Source organism: Sphaerodactylus townsendi, linkage group LG01 (genome assembly GCF_021028975.2).
Source record: "Sphaerodactylus townsendi isolate TG3544 linkage group LG01, MPM_Stown_v2.3, whole genome shotgun sequence".
Taxonomy (NCBI): Eukaryota; Metazoa; Chordata; class Lepidosauria; order Squamata; family Sphaerodactylidae; genus Sphaerodactylus; species Sphaerodactylus townsendi.
In genome coordinates, this window is record NC_059425.1 from 7,512,749 (window position 1) to 7,531,095 (window position 18,347).

General features: G+C 60.5%; 1 protein-coding gene across 1 annotated transcript in view; it reads right to left on the bottom strand.

The window, feature by feature from the left end:
- Positions 1-16,468, bottom strand: part of CRTC2 (CREB regulated transcription coactivator 2) — a 58,469-nt gene extending 42,001 nt beyond the window's left edge. The window contains 1 exon segment of the mRNA XM_048503392.1: positions 15,815-16,468. Within this exon segment, the coding sequence (XP_048359349.1) occupies positions 15,815-16,064 (250 nt within the window). The 5' untranslated portion in view covers positions 16,065-16,468.
- Positions 16,469-18,347: the final 1,879 nt, after the last annotated feature.

An 18,347-nucleotide genomic window follows, 5' to 3' on the forward strand; every position in this document is an offset into this window, starting at 1 on the left:
GGGGGGGGTGGGGGGGGGGGGGGGTGGGGGGGGGGGGGGGTGGGGGGGGGGGGGGGTGGGGGGGGGGGGGGGTGGGGGGGGGGGGGGGTGGGGGGGGGGGGGGGTGGGGGGGGGGGGGGGTGGGGGGGGGGGGGGGTGGGGGGGGGGGGGGGTGGGGGGGGGGGGGGGTGGGGGGGGGGGGGGGTGGGGGGGGGGGGGGGTGGGGGGGGGGGGGGGTGGGGGGGGGGGGGGGTGGGGGGGGGGGGGGGTGGGGGGGGGGGGGGGTGGGGGGGGGGGGGGGTGGGGGGGGGGGGGGGTGGGGGGGGGGGGGGGTGGGGGGGGGGGGGGGTGGGGGGGGGGGGGGGTGGGGGGGGGGGGGGGTGGGGGGGGGGGGGGGTGGGGGGGGGGGGGGGTGGGGGGGGGGGGGGGTGGGGGGGGGGGGGGGTGGGGGGGGGGGGGGGTGGGGGGGGGGGGGGGTGGGGGGGGGGGGGGGTGGGGGGGGGGGGGGGTGGGGGGGGGGGGGGGTGGGGGGGGGGGGGGGTGGGGGGGGGGGGGGGTGGGGGGGGGGGGGGGTGGGGGGGGGGGGGGGTGGGGGGGGGGGGGGGTGGGGGGGGGGGGGGGTGGGGGGGGGGGGGGGTGGGGGGGGGGGGGGGTGGGGGGGGGGGGGGGTGGGGGGGGGGGGGGGTGGGGGGGGGGGGGGGTGGGGGGGGGGGGGGGTGGGGGGGGGGGGGGGTGGGGGGGGGGGGGGGTGGGGGGGGGGGGGGGTGGGGGGGGGGGGGGGTGGGGGGGGGGGGGGGTGGGGGGGGGGGGGGGTGGGGGGGGGGGGGGGTGGGGGGGGGGGGGGGTGGGGGGGGGGGGGGGTGGGGGGGGGGGGGGGTGGGGGGGGGGGGGGGTGGGGGGGGGGGGGGGTGGGGGGGGGGGGGGGTGGGGGGGGGGGGGGGTGGGGGGGGGGGGGGGTGGGGGGGGGGGGGGGTGGGGGGGGGGGGGGGTGGGGGGGGGGGGGGGTGGGGGGGGGGGGGGGTGGGGGGGGGGGGGGGTGGGGGGGGGGGGGGGTGGGGGGGGGGGGGGGTGGGGGGGGGGGGGGGTGGGGGGGGGGGGGGGTGGGGGGGGGGGGGGGTGGGGGGGGGGGGGGGTGGGGGGGGGGGGGGGTGGGGGGGGGGGGGGGTGGGGGGGGGGGGGGGTGGGGGGGGGGGGGGGTGGGGGGGGGGGGGGGTGGGGGGGGGGGGGGGTGGGGGGGGGGGGGGGTGGGGGGGGGGGGGGGTGGGGGGGGGGGGGGGTGGGGGGGGGGGGGGGTGGGGGGGGGGGGGGGTGGGGGGGGGGGGGGGTGGGGGGGGGGGGGGGTGGGGGGGGGGGGGGGTGGGGGGGGGGGGGGGTGGGGGGGGGGGGGGGTGGGGGGGGGGGGGGGTGGGGGGGGGGGGGGGTGGGGGGGGGGGGGGGTGGGGGGGGGGGGGGGTGGGGGGGGGGGGGGGTGGGGGGGGGGGGGGGTGGGGGGGGGGGGGGGTGGGGGGGGGGGGGGGTGGGGGGGGGGGGGGGTGGGGGGGGGGGGGGGTGGGGGGGGGGGGGGGTGGGGGGGGGGGGGGGTGGGGGGGGGGGGGGGTGGGGGGGGGGGGGGGTGGGGGGGGGGGGGGGTGGGGGGGGGGGGGGGTGGGGGGGGGGGGGGGTGGGGGGGGGGGGGGGTGGGGGGGGGGGGGGGTGGGGGGGGGGGGGGGTGGGGGGGGGGGGGGGTGGGGGGGGGGGGGGGTGGGGGGGGGGGGGGGTGGGGGGGGGGGGGGGTGGGGGGGGGGGGGGGTGGGGGGGGGGGGGGGTGGGGGGGGGGGGGGGTGGGGGGGGGGGGGGGTGGGGGGGGGGGGGGGTGGGGGGGGGGGGGGGTGGGGGGGGGGGGGGGTGGGGGGGGGGGGGGGTGGGGGGGGGGGGGGGTGGGGGGGGGGGGGGGTGGGGGGGGGGGGGGGTGGGGGGGGGGGGGGGTGGGGGGGGGGGGGGGTGGGGGGGGGGGGGGGTGGGGGGGGGGGGGGGTGGGGGGGGGGGGGGGTGGGGGGGGGGGGGGGTGGGGGGGGGGGGGGGTGGGGGGGGGGGGGGGTGGGGGGGGGGGGGGGTGGGGGGGGGGGGGGGTGGGGGGGGGGGGGGGTGGGGGGGGGGGGGGGTGGGGGGGGGGGGGGGTGGGGGGGGGGGGGGGTGGGGGGGGGGGGGGGTGGGGGGGGGGGGGGGTGGGGGGGGGGGGGGGTGGGGGGGGGGGGGGGTGGGGGGGGGGGGGGGTGGGGGGGGGGGGGGGTGGGGGGGGGGGGGGGTGGGGGGGGGGGGGGGTGGGGGGGGGGGGGGGTGGGGGGGGGGGGGGGTGGGGGGGGGGGGGGGTGGGGGGGGGGGGGGGTGGGGGGGGGGGGGGGTGGGGGGGGGGGGGGGTGGGGGGGGGGGGGGGTGGGGGGGGGGGGGGGTGGGGGGGGGGGGGGGTGGGGGGGGGGGGGGGTGGGGGGGGGGGGGGGTGGGGGGGGGGGGGGGTGGGGGGGGGGGGGGGTGGGGGGGGGGGGGGGTGGGGGGGGGGGGGGGTGGGGGGGGGGGGGGGTGGGGGGGGGGGGGGGTGGGGGGGGGGGGGGGTGGGGGGGGGGGGGGGTGGGGGGGGGGGGGGGTGGGGGGGGGGGGGGGTGGGGGGGGGGGGGGGTGGGGGGGGGGGGGGGTGGGGGGGGGGGGGGGTGGGGGGGGGGGGGGGTGGGGGGGGGGGGGGGTGGGGGGGGGGGGGGGTGGGGGGGGGGGGGGGTGGGGGGGGGGGGGGGTGGGGGGGGGGGGGGGTGGGGGGGGGGGGGGGTGGGGGGGGGGGGGGGTGGGGGGGGGGGGGGGTGGGGGGGGGGGGGGGTGGGGGGGGGGGGGGGTGGGGGGGGGGGGGGGTGGGGGGGGGGGGGGGTGGGGGGGGGGGGGGGTGGGGGGGGGGGGGGGTGGGGGGGGGGGGGGGTGGGGGGGGGGGGGGGTGGGGGGGGGGGGGGGTGGGGGGGGGGGGGGGTGGGGGGGGGGGGGGGTGGGGGGGGGGGGGGGTGGGGGGGGGGGGGGGTGGGGGGGGGGGGGGGTGGGGGGGGGGGGGGGTGGGGGGGGGGGGGGGTGGGGGGGGGGGGGGGTGGGGGGGGGGGGGGGTGGGGGGGGGGGGGGGTGGGGGGGGGGGGGGGTGGGGGGGGGGGGGGGTGGGGGGGGGGGGGGGTGGGGGGGGGGGGGGGTGGGGGGGGGGGGGGGTGGGGGGGGGGGGGGGTGGGGGGGGGGGGGGGTGGGGGGGGGGGGGGGTGGGGGGGGGGGGGGGTGGGGGGGGGGGGGGGTGGGGGGGGGGGGGGGTGGGGGGGGGGGGGGGTGGGGGGGGGGGGGGGTGGGGGGGGGGGGGGGTGGGGGGGGGGGGGGGTGGGGGGGGGGGGGGGTGGGGGGGGGGGGGGGTGGGGGGGGGGGGGGGTGGGGGGGGGGGGGGGTGGGGGGGGGGGGGGGTGGGGGGGGGGGGGGGTGGGGGGGGGGGGGGGTGGGGGGGGGGGGGGGTGGGGGGGGGGGGGGGTGGGGGGGGGGGGGGGTGGGGGGGGGGGGGGGTGGGGGGGGGGGGGGGTGGGGGGGGGGGGGGGTGGGGGGGGGGGGGGGTGGGGGGGGGGGGGGGTGGGGGGGGGGGGGGGTGGGGGGGGGGGGGGGTGGGGGGGGGGGGGGGTGGGGGGGGGGGGGGGTGGGGGGGGGGGGGGGTGGGGGGGGGGGGGGGTGGGGGGGGGGGGGGGTGGGGGGGGGGGGGGGTGGGGGGGGGGGGGGGTGGGGGGGGGGGGGGGTGGGGGGGGGGGGGGGTGGTGGGGGTGGGGGGTGGGGGGGGGGGGGGGTGGGGGGGGGGGGGGGGGGGGGGGGGGGGGTGGGGGGGGGGGGGGTGGGGGGGGGGGGGGTGGTGGGGGGGGGGGGGGGGGGGGGGGGGGGGGGGGGGGGGGGGGGGGGGGGGGGGGGGGGGGGGGGGGGGGGGGGGGGGGGGTGGGGGGGCCCATCAGCCCCTTCAGCATGGCCAATTGTGGCCCATGCTGGAAGAAACTGATGAGAATAATCCTTCCTCTAGGAATCTGGAGCATAGAAAGATGAGGTATACATTAGGCTACAGAATGGGAAAGTCACCATCTATGCTTGTTATGTCTATCTCTGTTGATTATATATGCTGCTGTGATTATTGTTGCTTATAGCTTATGATGTTATGATTATTGATGTTCTTGTTGTTTATAATGCTATGTTTATAATGTTGTGTTTATTGATCCTTCGTTTATTGATGTTTTGTTGCTTGATGTTACGATTATTAATGTTTGTTCACCGCCCTGAGCCCTTCGGGGGAGGGCGGTATACAAATCAAATAATACAATACAATATAATAACATCTGGAGTGCCAAAGGTTCGCCACCACTGTCCTAGGCAGAGGTCACATTCAAACAAGGGCCATTAGGAAGAAAAAATCGCCACCTCGGCCAGCCCGTGACACGCACGGCTTTGCGAAACCCGACCGGCCGGAGAGACAAGGGGGATTGCGAGAGAGGTTGCGATACAGCCTTGGTACCCGATAAAAAGCTCTCGACTGCTCTGAAATTCTCCCGCGCCTTTGATCCGCCTTGTCCTTATCACGTCGGCTATCTAGCCGGCTATCTGACCACCATCCCAGCTTACAACCTTTGACTTCCCGCATTTCGCCACCACAATGTGGTTCAGGAGAATCCCAAGCCCTCCAGCAGCGGAAGAAACTGTACAAAGCCGGGAACCACATGCAAATGTATTTTATTTACCTTTTTATTTTATTACAGATTTATACCCTGCCCTACCCGGGCGAACCGGGTGCAGGGTGGTGAACGACATCGTTACAACTCAGTGCACGAACAAACCACTATTTGATACTGGCCACGCCAGCGGGGGCTGATGGGAATTGTACTCCATGAACATATGAAGCGCCAGAGTTGGACACCCCTGCTCTAAACTCTCTTGGCCCCCCTACCTCACAAGGTGTCTGTTGTAGGGGAGAGGAAGGAAAAGGAGCTCGTAAGCCACCTTGAGTCTCCTTACAGGAGAGAAAGGTGGGGTATAAATCCAAAACTCTGGAGCAGCAGTGGCGTAGTGGCTAAGAGCAGTGGCTAAGAGCAGGTGCACTCTGATCTGGAGGAACCGGGTTTGATTCCCAGCTCTGCCGCTTTATTCATTCATTCATTTATTTATTTATTATTTAATTTTTTATACCGCCCCATCCCCGGGGGGCTCTGGGCGGTGTCCATCCCCGGGGGCTGAGTTGTGGAGGCTTATCTGAGGAATTCAGATTAGCCTGTACACTCCCACACACGCCAGCTGGGTGACCTTGGGCTAGTCACAGCTTCTCGGAGCTCTCTCAGCCCCACCCACCTCACAGGGTGTTTGTTGTGAGGGGGGAAGGGCTAGGAGATTGTAAGCCCCTTTGAGTCTCCTACAGGAGAGAAAGGGGGGATATAAATCCAAACTCCTCCTCCTCCTCCTCCTCCACCATTCTAGCCAGAAACCGCTCTGCAAATTTACAGCTGGCTGTGGCCAGTTTCAGAAGGCAGCCACGTTGGTCTAAAGCAGAACAGCTACATGCAAGCCCAGTAGTACCTCAGAGACAAGATTTTAGGCAGGGTGTGCGCTTTTGAGTGTCAGAGCTGAAAAGGTATCTGCTGGAGGAGCTTTGACTCTTGAAAACACAGACCCTCCCAAAATCTTCTTGGTCTATAACAGTGGTGGCGAACCTATGGCACGGGTGCCAGAGGTGGCACTCAGAGCCCTCTCTGTGGAGCTGCGTGCACAGAGGGATTAGATCATGTTAACTAATAGTGTAATTATTTCAGGGAGATTATTAGCATTAAACCTAAGACCTAGTTTTGAGGAAGCAGTGTAGGTAAGCCTGTAAAGCGCTGTTAAACCCTGCTGATTTTCATGGGAAGAACGAAAGCGTTATCCTTTACCTGGAAGTAAGCTTGGTTGCTGGGGTTTGCTTCTGAGTAAACCCTCCTAGGGCTGTGATTCACCTGTTCAAAGCGTTGCACGGTTGCTTCAAAGCAAAGCCACTGACTATTACCAGCTTACTCCCGAGTAATGCGTGCCTTGGAGCCAACTGTTTTTTCTATACTAACACCTCAGTATTCGGGTTAAATTGCCATGTTGGCACTTTGCGATAAATAAGCGGGTTTGGGGTTGCAGTTTGGGCACTCGGTCTCGAAAAGGTTCGTCATCACTGGTCTATAAGAACCCAACCAGACTTCAGTCCTAGAAGGAGAAACTGTTGCTTCGTATGATGTATTGATTGTGGAAAGCACAGTGGGGAAGTGTCAGCCGATTTAGGGCAACCTGGGAGGGTTTTAAAGCCAGCGTGGCGAAGTGGTTGACAGCCGTTGGATTCTAATCTGGGGAACCGGGTTTGATTTCCCACTCCTCCACATGAGTGGCAGAGGCTTATCTGGTGAACCAAATGTGTTTCCGCACACCTACATTCCAGCTGGGTGACCTAGGGCTAGCTACAGTTCTCTCAGGACTCTCTCAGCCCTACCTGCCTCACAAGGTGTCTGTTGTGGGGAGGGGAAGGGAAAGGAGCTTGTAAGCCACCTTGAGTCTCCTTACAGGAGAAAGGTGGGGCATAAATCCAAACTCTTCTTCTTCTTCAGGTGAGAGGAACAGAGATAGTTTGCCGTAGCCTGCCACAGCAGAGCAACCCTGAACTTTCTCGGTGATTTCCCATGCCAGACCCGACCCTCCTTAGCTTCTAAGATCTGCTAGGGTCAGGCTAGCCCAGGGGTCTGCAACCTGTGGCTCTCCAGATGTTCATGGACTACAATTCCCATCAGCCCCTAGCCTGAACCACAGAATTACGGACTAGCATGGAACAAGTATTTTTTTTCCTGCCACCTTGGAAAACTGGTAATTAGTAAATTATTAGAATGTTTTAATATTAGTTGGCTGCGCTTTGAAATGAATGTTGCGAGCCCCCCCTGAGCCAGGAAGGGGAAGGGCGGCTGGTTAAGTCTAATGAAATACAATAAATAAAATAAATACTGTCGCTCATTACGGTAGGATAATGCCATTTGCTGCTAACACCCCCCCACTCCCGGGGAAGGAAGTTGCAATTACCCAAGCGCTACTCTCTTCTAGGAATATATTGCACAAGGAGAATCGCCCGCCTGCCTTTCCAAAGGAGTTGGCACAGGGTGACCAACCTTTGACCAAGCTGATGTTTCCGCAGCCCGCCTTTTGCTCAGAGCCCCGAGGCAGGTTACAAAACATAAAACGATCCACGTTGCCACGGAGGCTGGCGCAGCGGAGTAATCTGAACCGGAGCTTTCTCTGCTGAACACTCGTAGCCTTAAAAAGACACTCTGCAAGAGTTACTAGCGCTAGTTAATTCTCCTCCTTGCACAGGGCCCAGTTTCCTCCAGCCGCTCTGAGAACAGCCAGCGCTTTTACGGCCCGGAGGATTGAGCTCTGCCTGCTGTTTATCTCCCCGGGGAATCTAGCGCAGCCACAAACTTTTCTGGAAGGACTGGTTGGGGCAAAGAGCGGGCCCTGTCCCCTCAGGGCGTGGAATTGGAAAAGCAAGAGCCCCGGACACCAGGAGCCCGTCCGCGGGCTGAAAATTAACCAGCTGTTCGCTGGGTAAATAGGGAGACCCGGGCAAGTTGCTTCAGACCTGTTCCCAAAAAATATTTTTTTAAAAAAAATCACAGCACAGAGGAGAGGCAAATACGAGTAACGTTCTGTCTTCCAACCCCCTGGAGGCAAGCAGAGGATCGAGTGCCAAAAGGAAACCTTGAGTATTGTTTAAAAGTGAAGCAACTCTATCTTGCAATTGCACAAGACCGAGGAGAGATACAAGAGCTGGCCCAGAAAGGGATTTCAGACCCGCAGCCTTCAGCAGCAGAGCCCAGATCCGAGCTTGGACATTCTAACTGGTACGCCACACGGGTCCCGGTCACCAAGACCCTTTTGGGGAGAAAGAAGAAAAAGAGGAGTTTGGATTTACACCCCCCTTCTCTCCTGTAAGGAAACTCAAAAGGGACTTACAATCGCCTTTCCCTTCCTCCCTCCCTCCACAACAAACACTCTGTGAGGTAGAGGAGGCTGAGAGAGCTCCGAAGAACTGTGACTACCCCAAGGTCACTCAGCTGGCGTGTGTTGGGAGTGCACAGGCTAATCTGGTTCACCAGATAAGCCTCCATAGCTCAAGAGATGGGGCAGCTCTCTACCCGGTTCTCCGTATTAGAGTGCACCTGCTCTTAACCACTACATCCTCCATTCTTGTTGCAGAACATCTAGGCGCCGGGACTGATTTTTCTGAGCACTGGCTAGTAACATCCCCCAGAAGGGCCAGTGAGCGGGGTAACCTGCAGCCGTGGGCTGATGGCTTGCAGAAGCCGAGCAATCTGAAAACAGACAGGGTGGCGAGTTTGAGTCATTGCAGGATAGCACCTCTGGTCAGTCCAAAAATTTTAGTAACAGGTTCCCTCGCCAGCCCCCCCTCAGCAAAGGGGGCAGAGGCGTACCTAGGCAAACCTGAGCCCTGGGCAAAACCTGAGTTGGATGCCCCCCCATGGGCAGCCACCCCACCACGACCCCCAAAAAATGTTTTGCACCAGGTCATTTCTAAATCATCATCGCATTATAGAAAATGCCCCAACTCACAAATCTGAACACAGCAATGGTGAAACACACCGGTTCTTTGATAGAGACTGGTGAGATAAAAGGTATGAAAGGCTGAGAATCAATGAATTGCAGTACCTGAAAGGGATTAACCCAGTTCAGGGAGTGACATTATTAGTCGCAATTGCTGTATGGAACCTTCACGTTCAAAGGCAGTATGCCTCTCGGGGAGGCGAGGGCGTGGCGACGGAAAAGCGGACCCAATTAGTAACCCCCTCTCGGCACACACAAATAATTAGTAACCCCCTCTCGGGAACTGGTGAGAACCTGCTAGATCCCACCTCTGCATCTGGTGGACTTTTCTACAAATCTCATTTACGAAGCTGGAGTCAGCACCCCTTTACTGATCTGGTATTCCTTCTAACTATCTGTGGTTTCTCAGAAGGCAGCCCAAAAACCCTGAGCCATCCAAGACGCTTTCGACGAACCTAACATCCTGCCTCCGCTCCTCCTGCAGCTCAGGACAGCTGCACCACGTGGGGAGCCCAACCGCCTTTTCTGGCAGAAAATACATGAAGCATTTTCATCATTAGCTTAGTGGCGAACTCGCGTTCTTCAGCCTTTGCTTCTAGGTCTGGATAGCACAGGGGTCTGCAACCTGCGGCTCTCCAGAGGTCCGTGGACTACAATTCCCATCAGTCCCTGCCAGCACGGCGAATTGGCAGGGGCTGATGGGATTTGTAGTCCATGAACCTCTGGAGAGCCGCAGGTTGCAGACCCCTGGGATAGCATGACAACTTTTGACCTCCCTCGCCTGAGCGTGAAGTCTATGGGTCGCTAGCCAGGCAGATAGGGCTGAGAGGAGGGTGGTTTGCTGATGTCACTGAACCACGGACGGATTCCCTCACCGGATGACAAATGATGTTCCGCTGTCTCTGGAACGAAGAGTAGGGGCAGCTCTCTACCTGAGCCTGGATTGGAGGTTCCCTTCTGCCCCGCTCTAACAGTCTACCACAGTGATGGCACTTGGAGCCCTCTCTATGGGCACGCGCACACAGAGTTCATCATGTGGGGTGCGGAAAATCACACACACACCCCACACACATCTAGGCTGGCCTGGGTCACTGAGCATGATGTGCGCGCACCGTGGTGAGCAGGGAGGACTTGGCTGGCGGGCCTGGTGCCTGTGCTCCAGGTGGCTGCTGCCCGAGGGGGGGGGGTACAGAGGAGGCAGAGATGCTAGAGAGGCACAGAGCGGTGTGTGTGGGACTTGCTGGAGGCTAGAGCAGGCTGGCCCCTGCTCGAGCGAGTGGGGCGAAGGAATTCTAAAAACTTTAGAATTCAGGTTAAACTGCCGGATTGGCACTTTGCAATAAATAAGTGGGGTTTGGGTTGCAATTTGGGCACTCGGTCTCAAAAAGGTTTGCCATCACTGGTCTACCACTTCCCCTTCCTGTTTAGATTCCAACACACTACATGTCCCACCTGTACCACCAAAGCAGGTCTGCAACATAGAGCCAGAACTGCAGGTATGTGGGATGTTACAGAAGAATCGTCCGTGGCTGCCCAGGAAGATTGGGGAGGGGAAAAGCCAGCTGCCACCTGAGTATTTAAAGACATGAGACTTAGGGAGCTGGGGATGTTTTCTTTGGTGAAGAGAAGGTGAAGAGGTGACATGATAGCCATGTTTAGATATCTGAAGGGATGTCATGCTGGTGAGGGAGCAAGCTTGTTTTCTGCGGCTCCAGAGACTAGGACCAGGAGTCATGGGTTCAAGGGGAAGAAAGAGAGATTCCAACTAAACATCAGGAAAAACTTCCTGACAGTCAGGGCGGCTCGACAGCAGAATGCACTGCCTCGGTGGTGGAGTCTCCTTCTTTGGAGGTTTTTAAAGAGAGGCTGGATGGCCATCTGTCAGGAGTGCTTTGATCGTGTGATCCTGCATTGCAGGGGGTTGGACTGGATGGCCTTTGGGGGCATCTTCCAACTCTATGATTCTATGATGCCAGTCCTTAAGATTTTATTTTAGCTTCTTTCCCCCACCCCCAAACTGACCCAGGATTGGCAAAATGTGAGAACTGTGTTTTGTCACTGCCTTCGTGATGAACCCAAGACGACTCTCGTCCGCAGGACCCAAAGCCCTCTCCGAGGACACAGGAATGAAGGCACGTGTATCATCAGCGCTTTTCATTGGCAGACAATAAGAAACCTGTGGATTGGATGCGCCTGACAGGGCTGGGGCCTCACCTGGTCAACCGATCTGTACCTTTAGCAGGTTTTGGCGCTCTGCTTCATTTCAGCGACCCACAGGTCCATATAGCACACATTCTGGATCGGGTTTCCGAAACTTCTACACGTTCCTTCGCCTTAACCAGCCCCATGAGGCAAAACCTAATCCATCCCCTAGAACCGTGGTGGTGAACCTTTGGCACTCCAGATGTTATGGACTACCATTCCCATCAGCCCCCTGTCAGCATGGCCATGCTGGCAGGGGCTGATGGGAATTGTAGTCCATAACATCTGGAGTGCCAAAGGTTCGCCACCACTGCCCTAGAATAACAGAACCCCTCTCTTGACTAGAAAAGGCTTCTGGCAGACATTTTCCCATACTCTCTGTCCAGTCTAATTTTAACCCATCTCCGAGGAACCGGCTTTTCCTTGCTTCCCAAGGGAGACTGCTCCAGCCACGTCCAGATCTGCCAGCGAGGCGGGAGGTTTACCCTACATTTTACGACCCAAGAAGAGCTTTTAATCGGTGTGCCCACCGAACCTTCCAAACAAACCAGGGGGCGAGGGGGGGATGCCAACAATATTTCCTACCCCATTATTCCTTCAAATTGACCTGCCGCTTTTCAGAGTCCGGGAATGTGGCCATTACCTCCAACAGAAGATTGGGAGCATCAAAGAAGAAGAGTCTGGATTTATACCCCACCTCTCTCTCCTGTTAAGGAGACTCAAGGTGGCTGACAAGCTCCTTTCCCTTCCTCTACCCACAACAGGCACCTTGTGAGGTAGGTGAGCTGAGAGAGTACTGAGAGAACTGTGATTTGCCCAAGGTCACCCAGCAGGAATGTACGAGTTGTGGAGACACATCTAGTTCACCAGATAAGCCTCTGCCACTCAGGGGGAGGAGTGGGGAGTCAAAACCAGTTCTCCAGATTAGAGTCCACCTGCTCTTAACCACTACACCACGCCGACCTGCTCTTAACCACTACACCACGCCGGGTCCTTGAAGACAGGTTAGTTACCCTGGCAAAGAAGAGGAGCAACCCCTGCCTATGCTCAGGTAAGAACACGCCAGCTGAATCAGACCAGAGTCCATCTAGTCCAGCACTCTGCTACTCACAGTGGCCTACCAGGTGCCTTTGGGAGCTCATGTGCAGGATGTGAAAGCAATGGCCTTCTGCTCCTGCTCCTGAGCACCTGGTCTGCTAAGGCATTTGCAATCTCAGATCAAGGAGGATCAAGATTGGTAGCCATAGATGGACTTCTCCTCCATAAATCTGTCCAAGCCCTTTTTAAAGCTATCTAGGTTAGTGGCCATCACCACCTCCTGTGGCATAAGAACATAAGAAAGGAAGGTACAAGGAAGGCTCTGAGGAAAAAGGAAGGAAAAAGCAGCAGAACAGTGGAACCAGCGGCACCGCTTCCCGGTCAAACCAGACCTCCAGTAACCCAGACCAGCCCGGCATAACAAAAGCAAGTACCACATAACAAAAGCAAGTACCACAGAACGACTGGTCTCGACTCTGCTTTGGCCTCCGAGAATGTCACAGGTTCAATTCTGTGCTGGTGCCCGGCTGATGCATCCATGCACAGGCTCCCACAGGGTGACTTGCCACTGTCTGCCATTCCCAGGGGCCCCACTCAGCCTCTAAACAAGCCGGCCCCCTCCATACTCCTCCTTGAGAGCCAAAGTGGTATAGTGGTTAAGAACAGGTACACTCTAATCTGGAGAACTGGGTTTGATTCTCCACTCCTCCACCTGAGTGGCAGAGGCTTATCTGGTGAATCAGATGTGTTTCTGCACTCCTATGTTCCTGCTGGGTGACTGTGGGCTAATAACACTTCTCTCCGGATTCTCTCAGCCCTACCTACCTCCCAAGGTGTCTGTTGTGCGGAGAGGAAGAGAAAGGAACTTGTAAGCCACCTTGAATCTCCTTAACAGGAGAGAAAGGTGGGGTATAAATCCAAACTCCTCCTCCTCCTCCTCCTCTTCTTCTTCTTCTCCTCCTCCTCCTCCTCCTCTTTATATTCTCCCAACACCTCCTTCAAATGAATCTCTGTTCTAAGTAGTACCGGCAATTAGGTGACTGGACGGCCCCCCACGCACAAAAAATCTAGTCCTCTTAGAACATCCCCATCTCAAACAGCGTTATTACTCACTTCATTTATACCCTGCTTTTCTTCCTGACGGAGATTAAAAATGGCTCAGTTCATTCTCCTGGCTCCCTTAAAACAATCCTATGAGATAGTTGAGGCTGAGAGGGGGCGGCTGGCCCGTGATTACCTGATGAGCTTCCATGGGTAGAGCAGGGATTTGAACCCGGTCCTCCCAGATCCTATCAGGATACTCTAACCGCCGCATCACACTGGTTCTCTATAATTATACTCTGAATGTATCATCAGGCCCAAGTCCCACACAAAGCCTTTCCTTGCTAAACCTAAATAAATTCTCTACGACTAACACACCCAGCCTGAATCTAATTACCCTGCCAGATTCAACCCCCACTGAATCTGCCCCCACCTAATGCATCCCACCCACAGCCACCAGTTCATCAGACTGCTAGGCCCTCTGGGTCCTTCTCTGTGTTCAGAGAAAACTCCTACATCATCCACCTCACCTTGGTAGAAACCAGCCCATTATCAGATTAGAAGTGGCTCAGAGATTTGAAAAAAAAAGTCCTGCCTTGCGTGCAGGAGATTCCAGATTCAGTCCTCAGCATCTTCAGTTAAGAAACGGAACGTGATCTGCAAGACCTCTACCTGAAACCTTGCAGAGTCGTTGCCAGCCAGGGCACACGCTGGCTAGACAGATGAGGGCACAGGTGTCAAACTCGCGGCCCTCCAGATGTTCATAAGAACTAGCCTGCTGGATCAGACCAGAGTCCATCTAGTCCAGCTCTCTGCTACTCGCAGTGGCCCACCAGGTGCCTTTGGGAGCTCACATGCAGGATGTGAAAGCAATGGCCTGCCGCTGCCGCTGCTGCTCCTGAGCACCTGGTCTGCTAAGGCATTTGCAATCTGAGATCAAGGAGGATCAAGATTGGTAGCCACAGATCGACTTCTCCTCCTTAAATCTGTCCAGGCCCCTTTTAAAGCTGTCCAGGTTAGTGGCCATCACCACCTCCTGTGGCAGCATATTCCAAACACCAATCACACGTTGTGTGAAGAAGTGTTTCCTTTTAGTAGTCCTAATCCCCCCCCCCCCCGCATTTTCACTGAATGCCCCCTGGTTCTAGTATTGTGAGAAAGAGAGAAATCTGCCCAAGGGACTGATGGGAATAGTAGTTCATGAACATCTGGAGGGCCGTGAGTTTGACACCCCTGGTCTAGGGCATGCTAGACAGCAACGGAAGACAACGTTCGGTTTCCATCAGACCGTATCTATTTACACCTCCCACAACAACACTCCTCTTCTGGAAACAACTGCCTGCTGATTACCCAAGTCCCAGACCCAAGAGCCTCCCGTATCAAGCCTAAGCTCCCCAAGGCCAAATTCCTCAAACCCTGATCCCTTCCCTCTCAAGAGAGACCCTCCGCCATTCACCCCAAGGTCTTTCGCACACGTTTTCCCACACCGCAGCCCTTCTCCCAAACGAACACCTCCCCCAATTGTTGCAGAAAGCACAAACACCTTTCAAAGGGACATAAAGAAATCAAAAGGGGCTCATCCCAGAAGGCTTCTCTTGGATCTCTTTCCCGAATGAAGCAGCATCTACCCATTCCCCAAATCAGGGATGCCAGCCTCCAGGTAGAACCCAGGGATTCCCTGGAATCACAGCGGATCCCTAGAATTACAGAGAGCAGGCTCCTGGGAGAAGAAGAACAGTTTGGGTTTATATCCCACCTTTCTCTCCTGTAAGGAGACTCAAGGTGGTTCTGTCAGGAGTGCTTTGATTATGTGTTTCACTGCAGAGGGTTTGACTTGATGGCCCTTGGGGTCTCTTCCAACTCTGTGACTCTAACATTCTAAGCTCCTTTCCCTTCCTCTCCCCACAACAGACACCTTGTAAGGTAGGTGGGGCTGAGAGTTCTGAAGAACTGTGACCAGCCCAAGGTCACCCAGCAGGAACGACGGAGTGTGGGAACATGTCTGGTTCACCAGATAAGCCTCTGCCACTCAAGTGGAGGAGTGGGGACTCAAACCAGTTCTCCAGATTAGAATCCACCCACTCTTAATCACTACACCACCAAGAGAAAATGTATGCTTTAGAGAATGGCCTCTATATGCCACTGCGCCCCACTGGGGTCCCTGACCTCCGCAAGCTTCAAATCTTTAGCAGTTTCCCAACCTGGGTCTGGAAACTCTACCCCTGTCAGTAGCCAGGGTAGACCATGCAACCCTAGTTTCTCTGGAGAATATGGCTTCTTTGGAGGGAGGACGCTATATGGCACTACCTCACTTAAGTTTCTGTCCTCCCCAGGCTCCAGGAGTTTCCCAGCCTGGATTTGGCAACCCTACCCCGCAAACCCTCCTGATGGCTCGGGGTGGGTGGGTGGTGGATGGAGGGAATCTGGCAGCTCGATCCCAAATACCAGTGCAAGAACCACATCCAACCTATGGTTGCCCCCCTTCTGATCCCCATTTTCCCAAGACTCCTCTATTTCGTCTTGTGTTCAACTCCCTCCCCCCAATATTCTCACACTGGCCTTTCTCCCTTAAAAGACCCCCCCCCCCAACTTCCCAAAACAAGCAACCTCGACGGGTCTCTCCTGCACCCCGTCCCCTATTGGGTTAACTACCTGTATCCCCCCACCCCAATAAGGATCCCCTCCCCAGAGTGTCCCTCTCCTGTCTCCCCAACTGGCATGACTTCCCCGCCTGCAAGGGGCTCGAGCAGCCTGGCCAATCACCAGCGCGCCCCCCGATTAAGGCTGCCTCCCATTGGCTCCTCCACCCCCGCTCCGTTCCATCGGCCTCCCCACCTCTCGGCCGGATGTTGTTGCCCCCTCACCCGTCCTTTCACCGGATGTGCCCCCCCAAACGGGCGCTCCCCTCAAAGGTTCCCCCCGCGCCGTCCGCCGGTCCGTCTTACCCGCGTCGTGCCCAGCTCCATCATCACCTCCTCGAAAGCCGCCGTCTCCTCGGCCTGCCGTTGCTTCTGCAGGGCGATCTTCTCGCTGAACTTGCGCGGGTTCGAGGCGGCCGCGGCGGCGGCCGCGGCGGCGGAAGAGGGCCCCCCGGCAGCGCAACCGCCGCCGGCGGACGATGAAGACGAGCTCGGCCCGGCTCCCGCCGCGGCCCCCGAGCCAGATGCCGCCATCTTGGTCCGCCGCCTCCGCCTCGACCCGCCCTGTTCCGTCCCCCGCCCCCGACAGGGTCGCAGCCTTCGGCTCGCTCGCCGCGGCGCGGACGCAAAGCACCACGGGAAAGCGAGTTTGTTTACCTCCAGGCCGCGCGGGCCCCCGGCGGCGAAAACAAACAAGCGGAGACTACCGCTCCCGGCGAGCTTCGCGCCCCAGAGGAGGTGGCGGAAAAGGGGACGCCGGGAAATGTAGTCCGTTCAGAGTACACGAGCGTTTTCTGAGGCGGTCGGAGGACTACCGCTCCCGCCATACACCGCAACCGGGCCCCGCCTGAGTCTTACCCCAGGTCCTAGTTGGGAGTTTCCCTGCTGGAAAGTGGCGCATGCTTTAATTTGGAGGGGAGCGCCCGAGGGCATGGAAAGCGCAGCCTGCCGCCCGGAGCCTTAGCAACAAAGAGCAGAACTAGGCCCGGGACTGTGTGCGATATTATTAATTAATAATATACATGATTAATAATTAAAAAGCGGCCTCAAAGTACCTTCCAATACATATTACCATTAGACGTAACAGTGCTTAAAACTATTATTTTGTATTGTTAATAATGCTTGCATGAGGTTTGTCGGGCAAGCTTATCTCTGACCATGTGCAGAGCGCCTTTCCCATAGGCGGCTCCTGTTAGTAATTTTCCATTGGACGGTAGTGGGAAATTGTTAATAATAAATCTGGACCCAATGAAAAAAATACGATGCGTAGCTAAGTTGTTATTAATGTCCAGCCGATTAATAATGGTTGAACAAGTAATAACACTTTTGTAGGGCAAGGCTGGCCTGATCTCTGGGTCAACTGCGGCAAGTATTTGGAAGGAACACCAGGGTTGCGACAGGGAGACAGGCGATAACATCTCTGAATTCCTCCTGCCCTGAAACTCTACCAGAGTCACTATGACTGAATAGCCAAAAAATGCGAGACTGTGTCTGCACATACTCAAGAGTGATCTCCTCTTAGAAATATTTTTGGTAGCGATTTAAAAAAAATAATGCATAGTGTTGCCACGATCAAGAAGAATGCAGGGAAACAGGCATAGAGGACAGCATGGCCGATGGTCACAAGATTTGGGAAGCTGCATTCATCACACAGAAGGCCTTGTGGGGGACTGTTGGTTTTAAATTATGAAGTGTGAAGGGAAAAGGATGCTGGCAGAGAGGGTGCCTCTGTCCATGTGTAGAGAGCCACGCCTCAAAACAGCCACTTACTAAAAAAAAAGCTACATCTTCAGTGTCTGTCCATAAGAAAATCTATTTTGGATGTTATGGTAATTGTAAAGGGGTAGCTGGGTCACTCTCTTGCAGCAAAAAGAAAAAGAAAAAGGCTAGCGTTTTATTAGCCTTTACGGTGCCAAAAAACACTCCTGCTTGTTTTGGGTATAACATTTTGGAGGTGGCAGAATTGTGTGATTGTCATGCACAAGAACGGCTACGCTGATGGAACGTCACTGATGTCAGAGAAGTGTGTTCTTCAGCACAAATCCATCGCATTGAGAATCCCCCGGCCGGTGTGCAGTAGAGCCTGTGGGAAGCTTTGGGATCCGAACGCATTGGCAGCTCCAAATTGGCTGCTGCAGGAGGCAGAGTCGACTACAAAATGCCCGGGAGCAAGGCCATGCATAACTCTTAATAGGTTCTGCTCAACAAGATGCCTTGAAGAAGAAGAAGAAAAGAAGAAGAGGAGGAGGAGGAGGAGTTTGGATTTATATCCCCCCTTTCTCTCCTGCAGGAGACTCAAAGTGGCTTACAATCTCCTTGCCCTTCCCCCCTCACAACAAACACCCTGTGAGGTAGGTGGGGCTGAGAGAGCTCCGAGAAGCTGTGACTAGCCCAAGGTCACCCAGCTGGCATGTGTGGGAGTGCACAGGCTAATCTGAATTCCCCAGATAAGCCTCCACAGCTCAGGCGGCAGAGCTGGGAATCAAACCCGGTTCCTCCAGATTAGATACACCAGCTCTTAACCTCCTACGCCACTGCTGCTCCTTTTAAAAGGAATTATATTACTTGTGAAAATATTTTCTTGATTACACACAGCTTACCTTCTGTCCCAAATGAAGATCCTTGTCCTGGGTTGTGACAACATTTGTATAGCCAGCCAGACTTGTACTGGCCAACCAGGAGCCCTGCCAGGCAAAAAGCCTCACCTGCTTGCTAAAAAATATTTGGGTACCACAAAAGATGTCATTAGGCACTGTGGTACCTGTGAGTGGCGTACTGGGGACCCCTGGCTTAGAATGTCAGGGAGACTTGGGTACA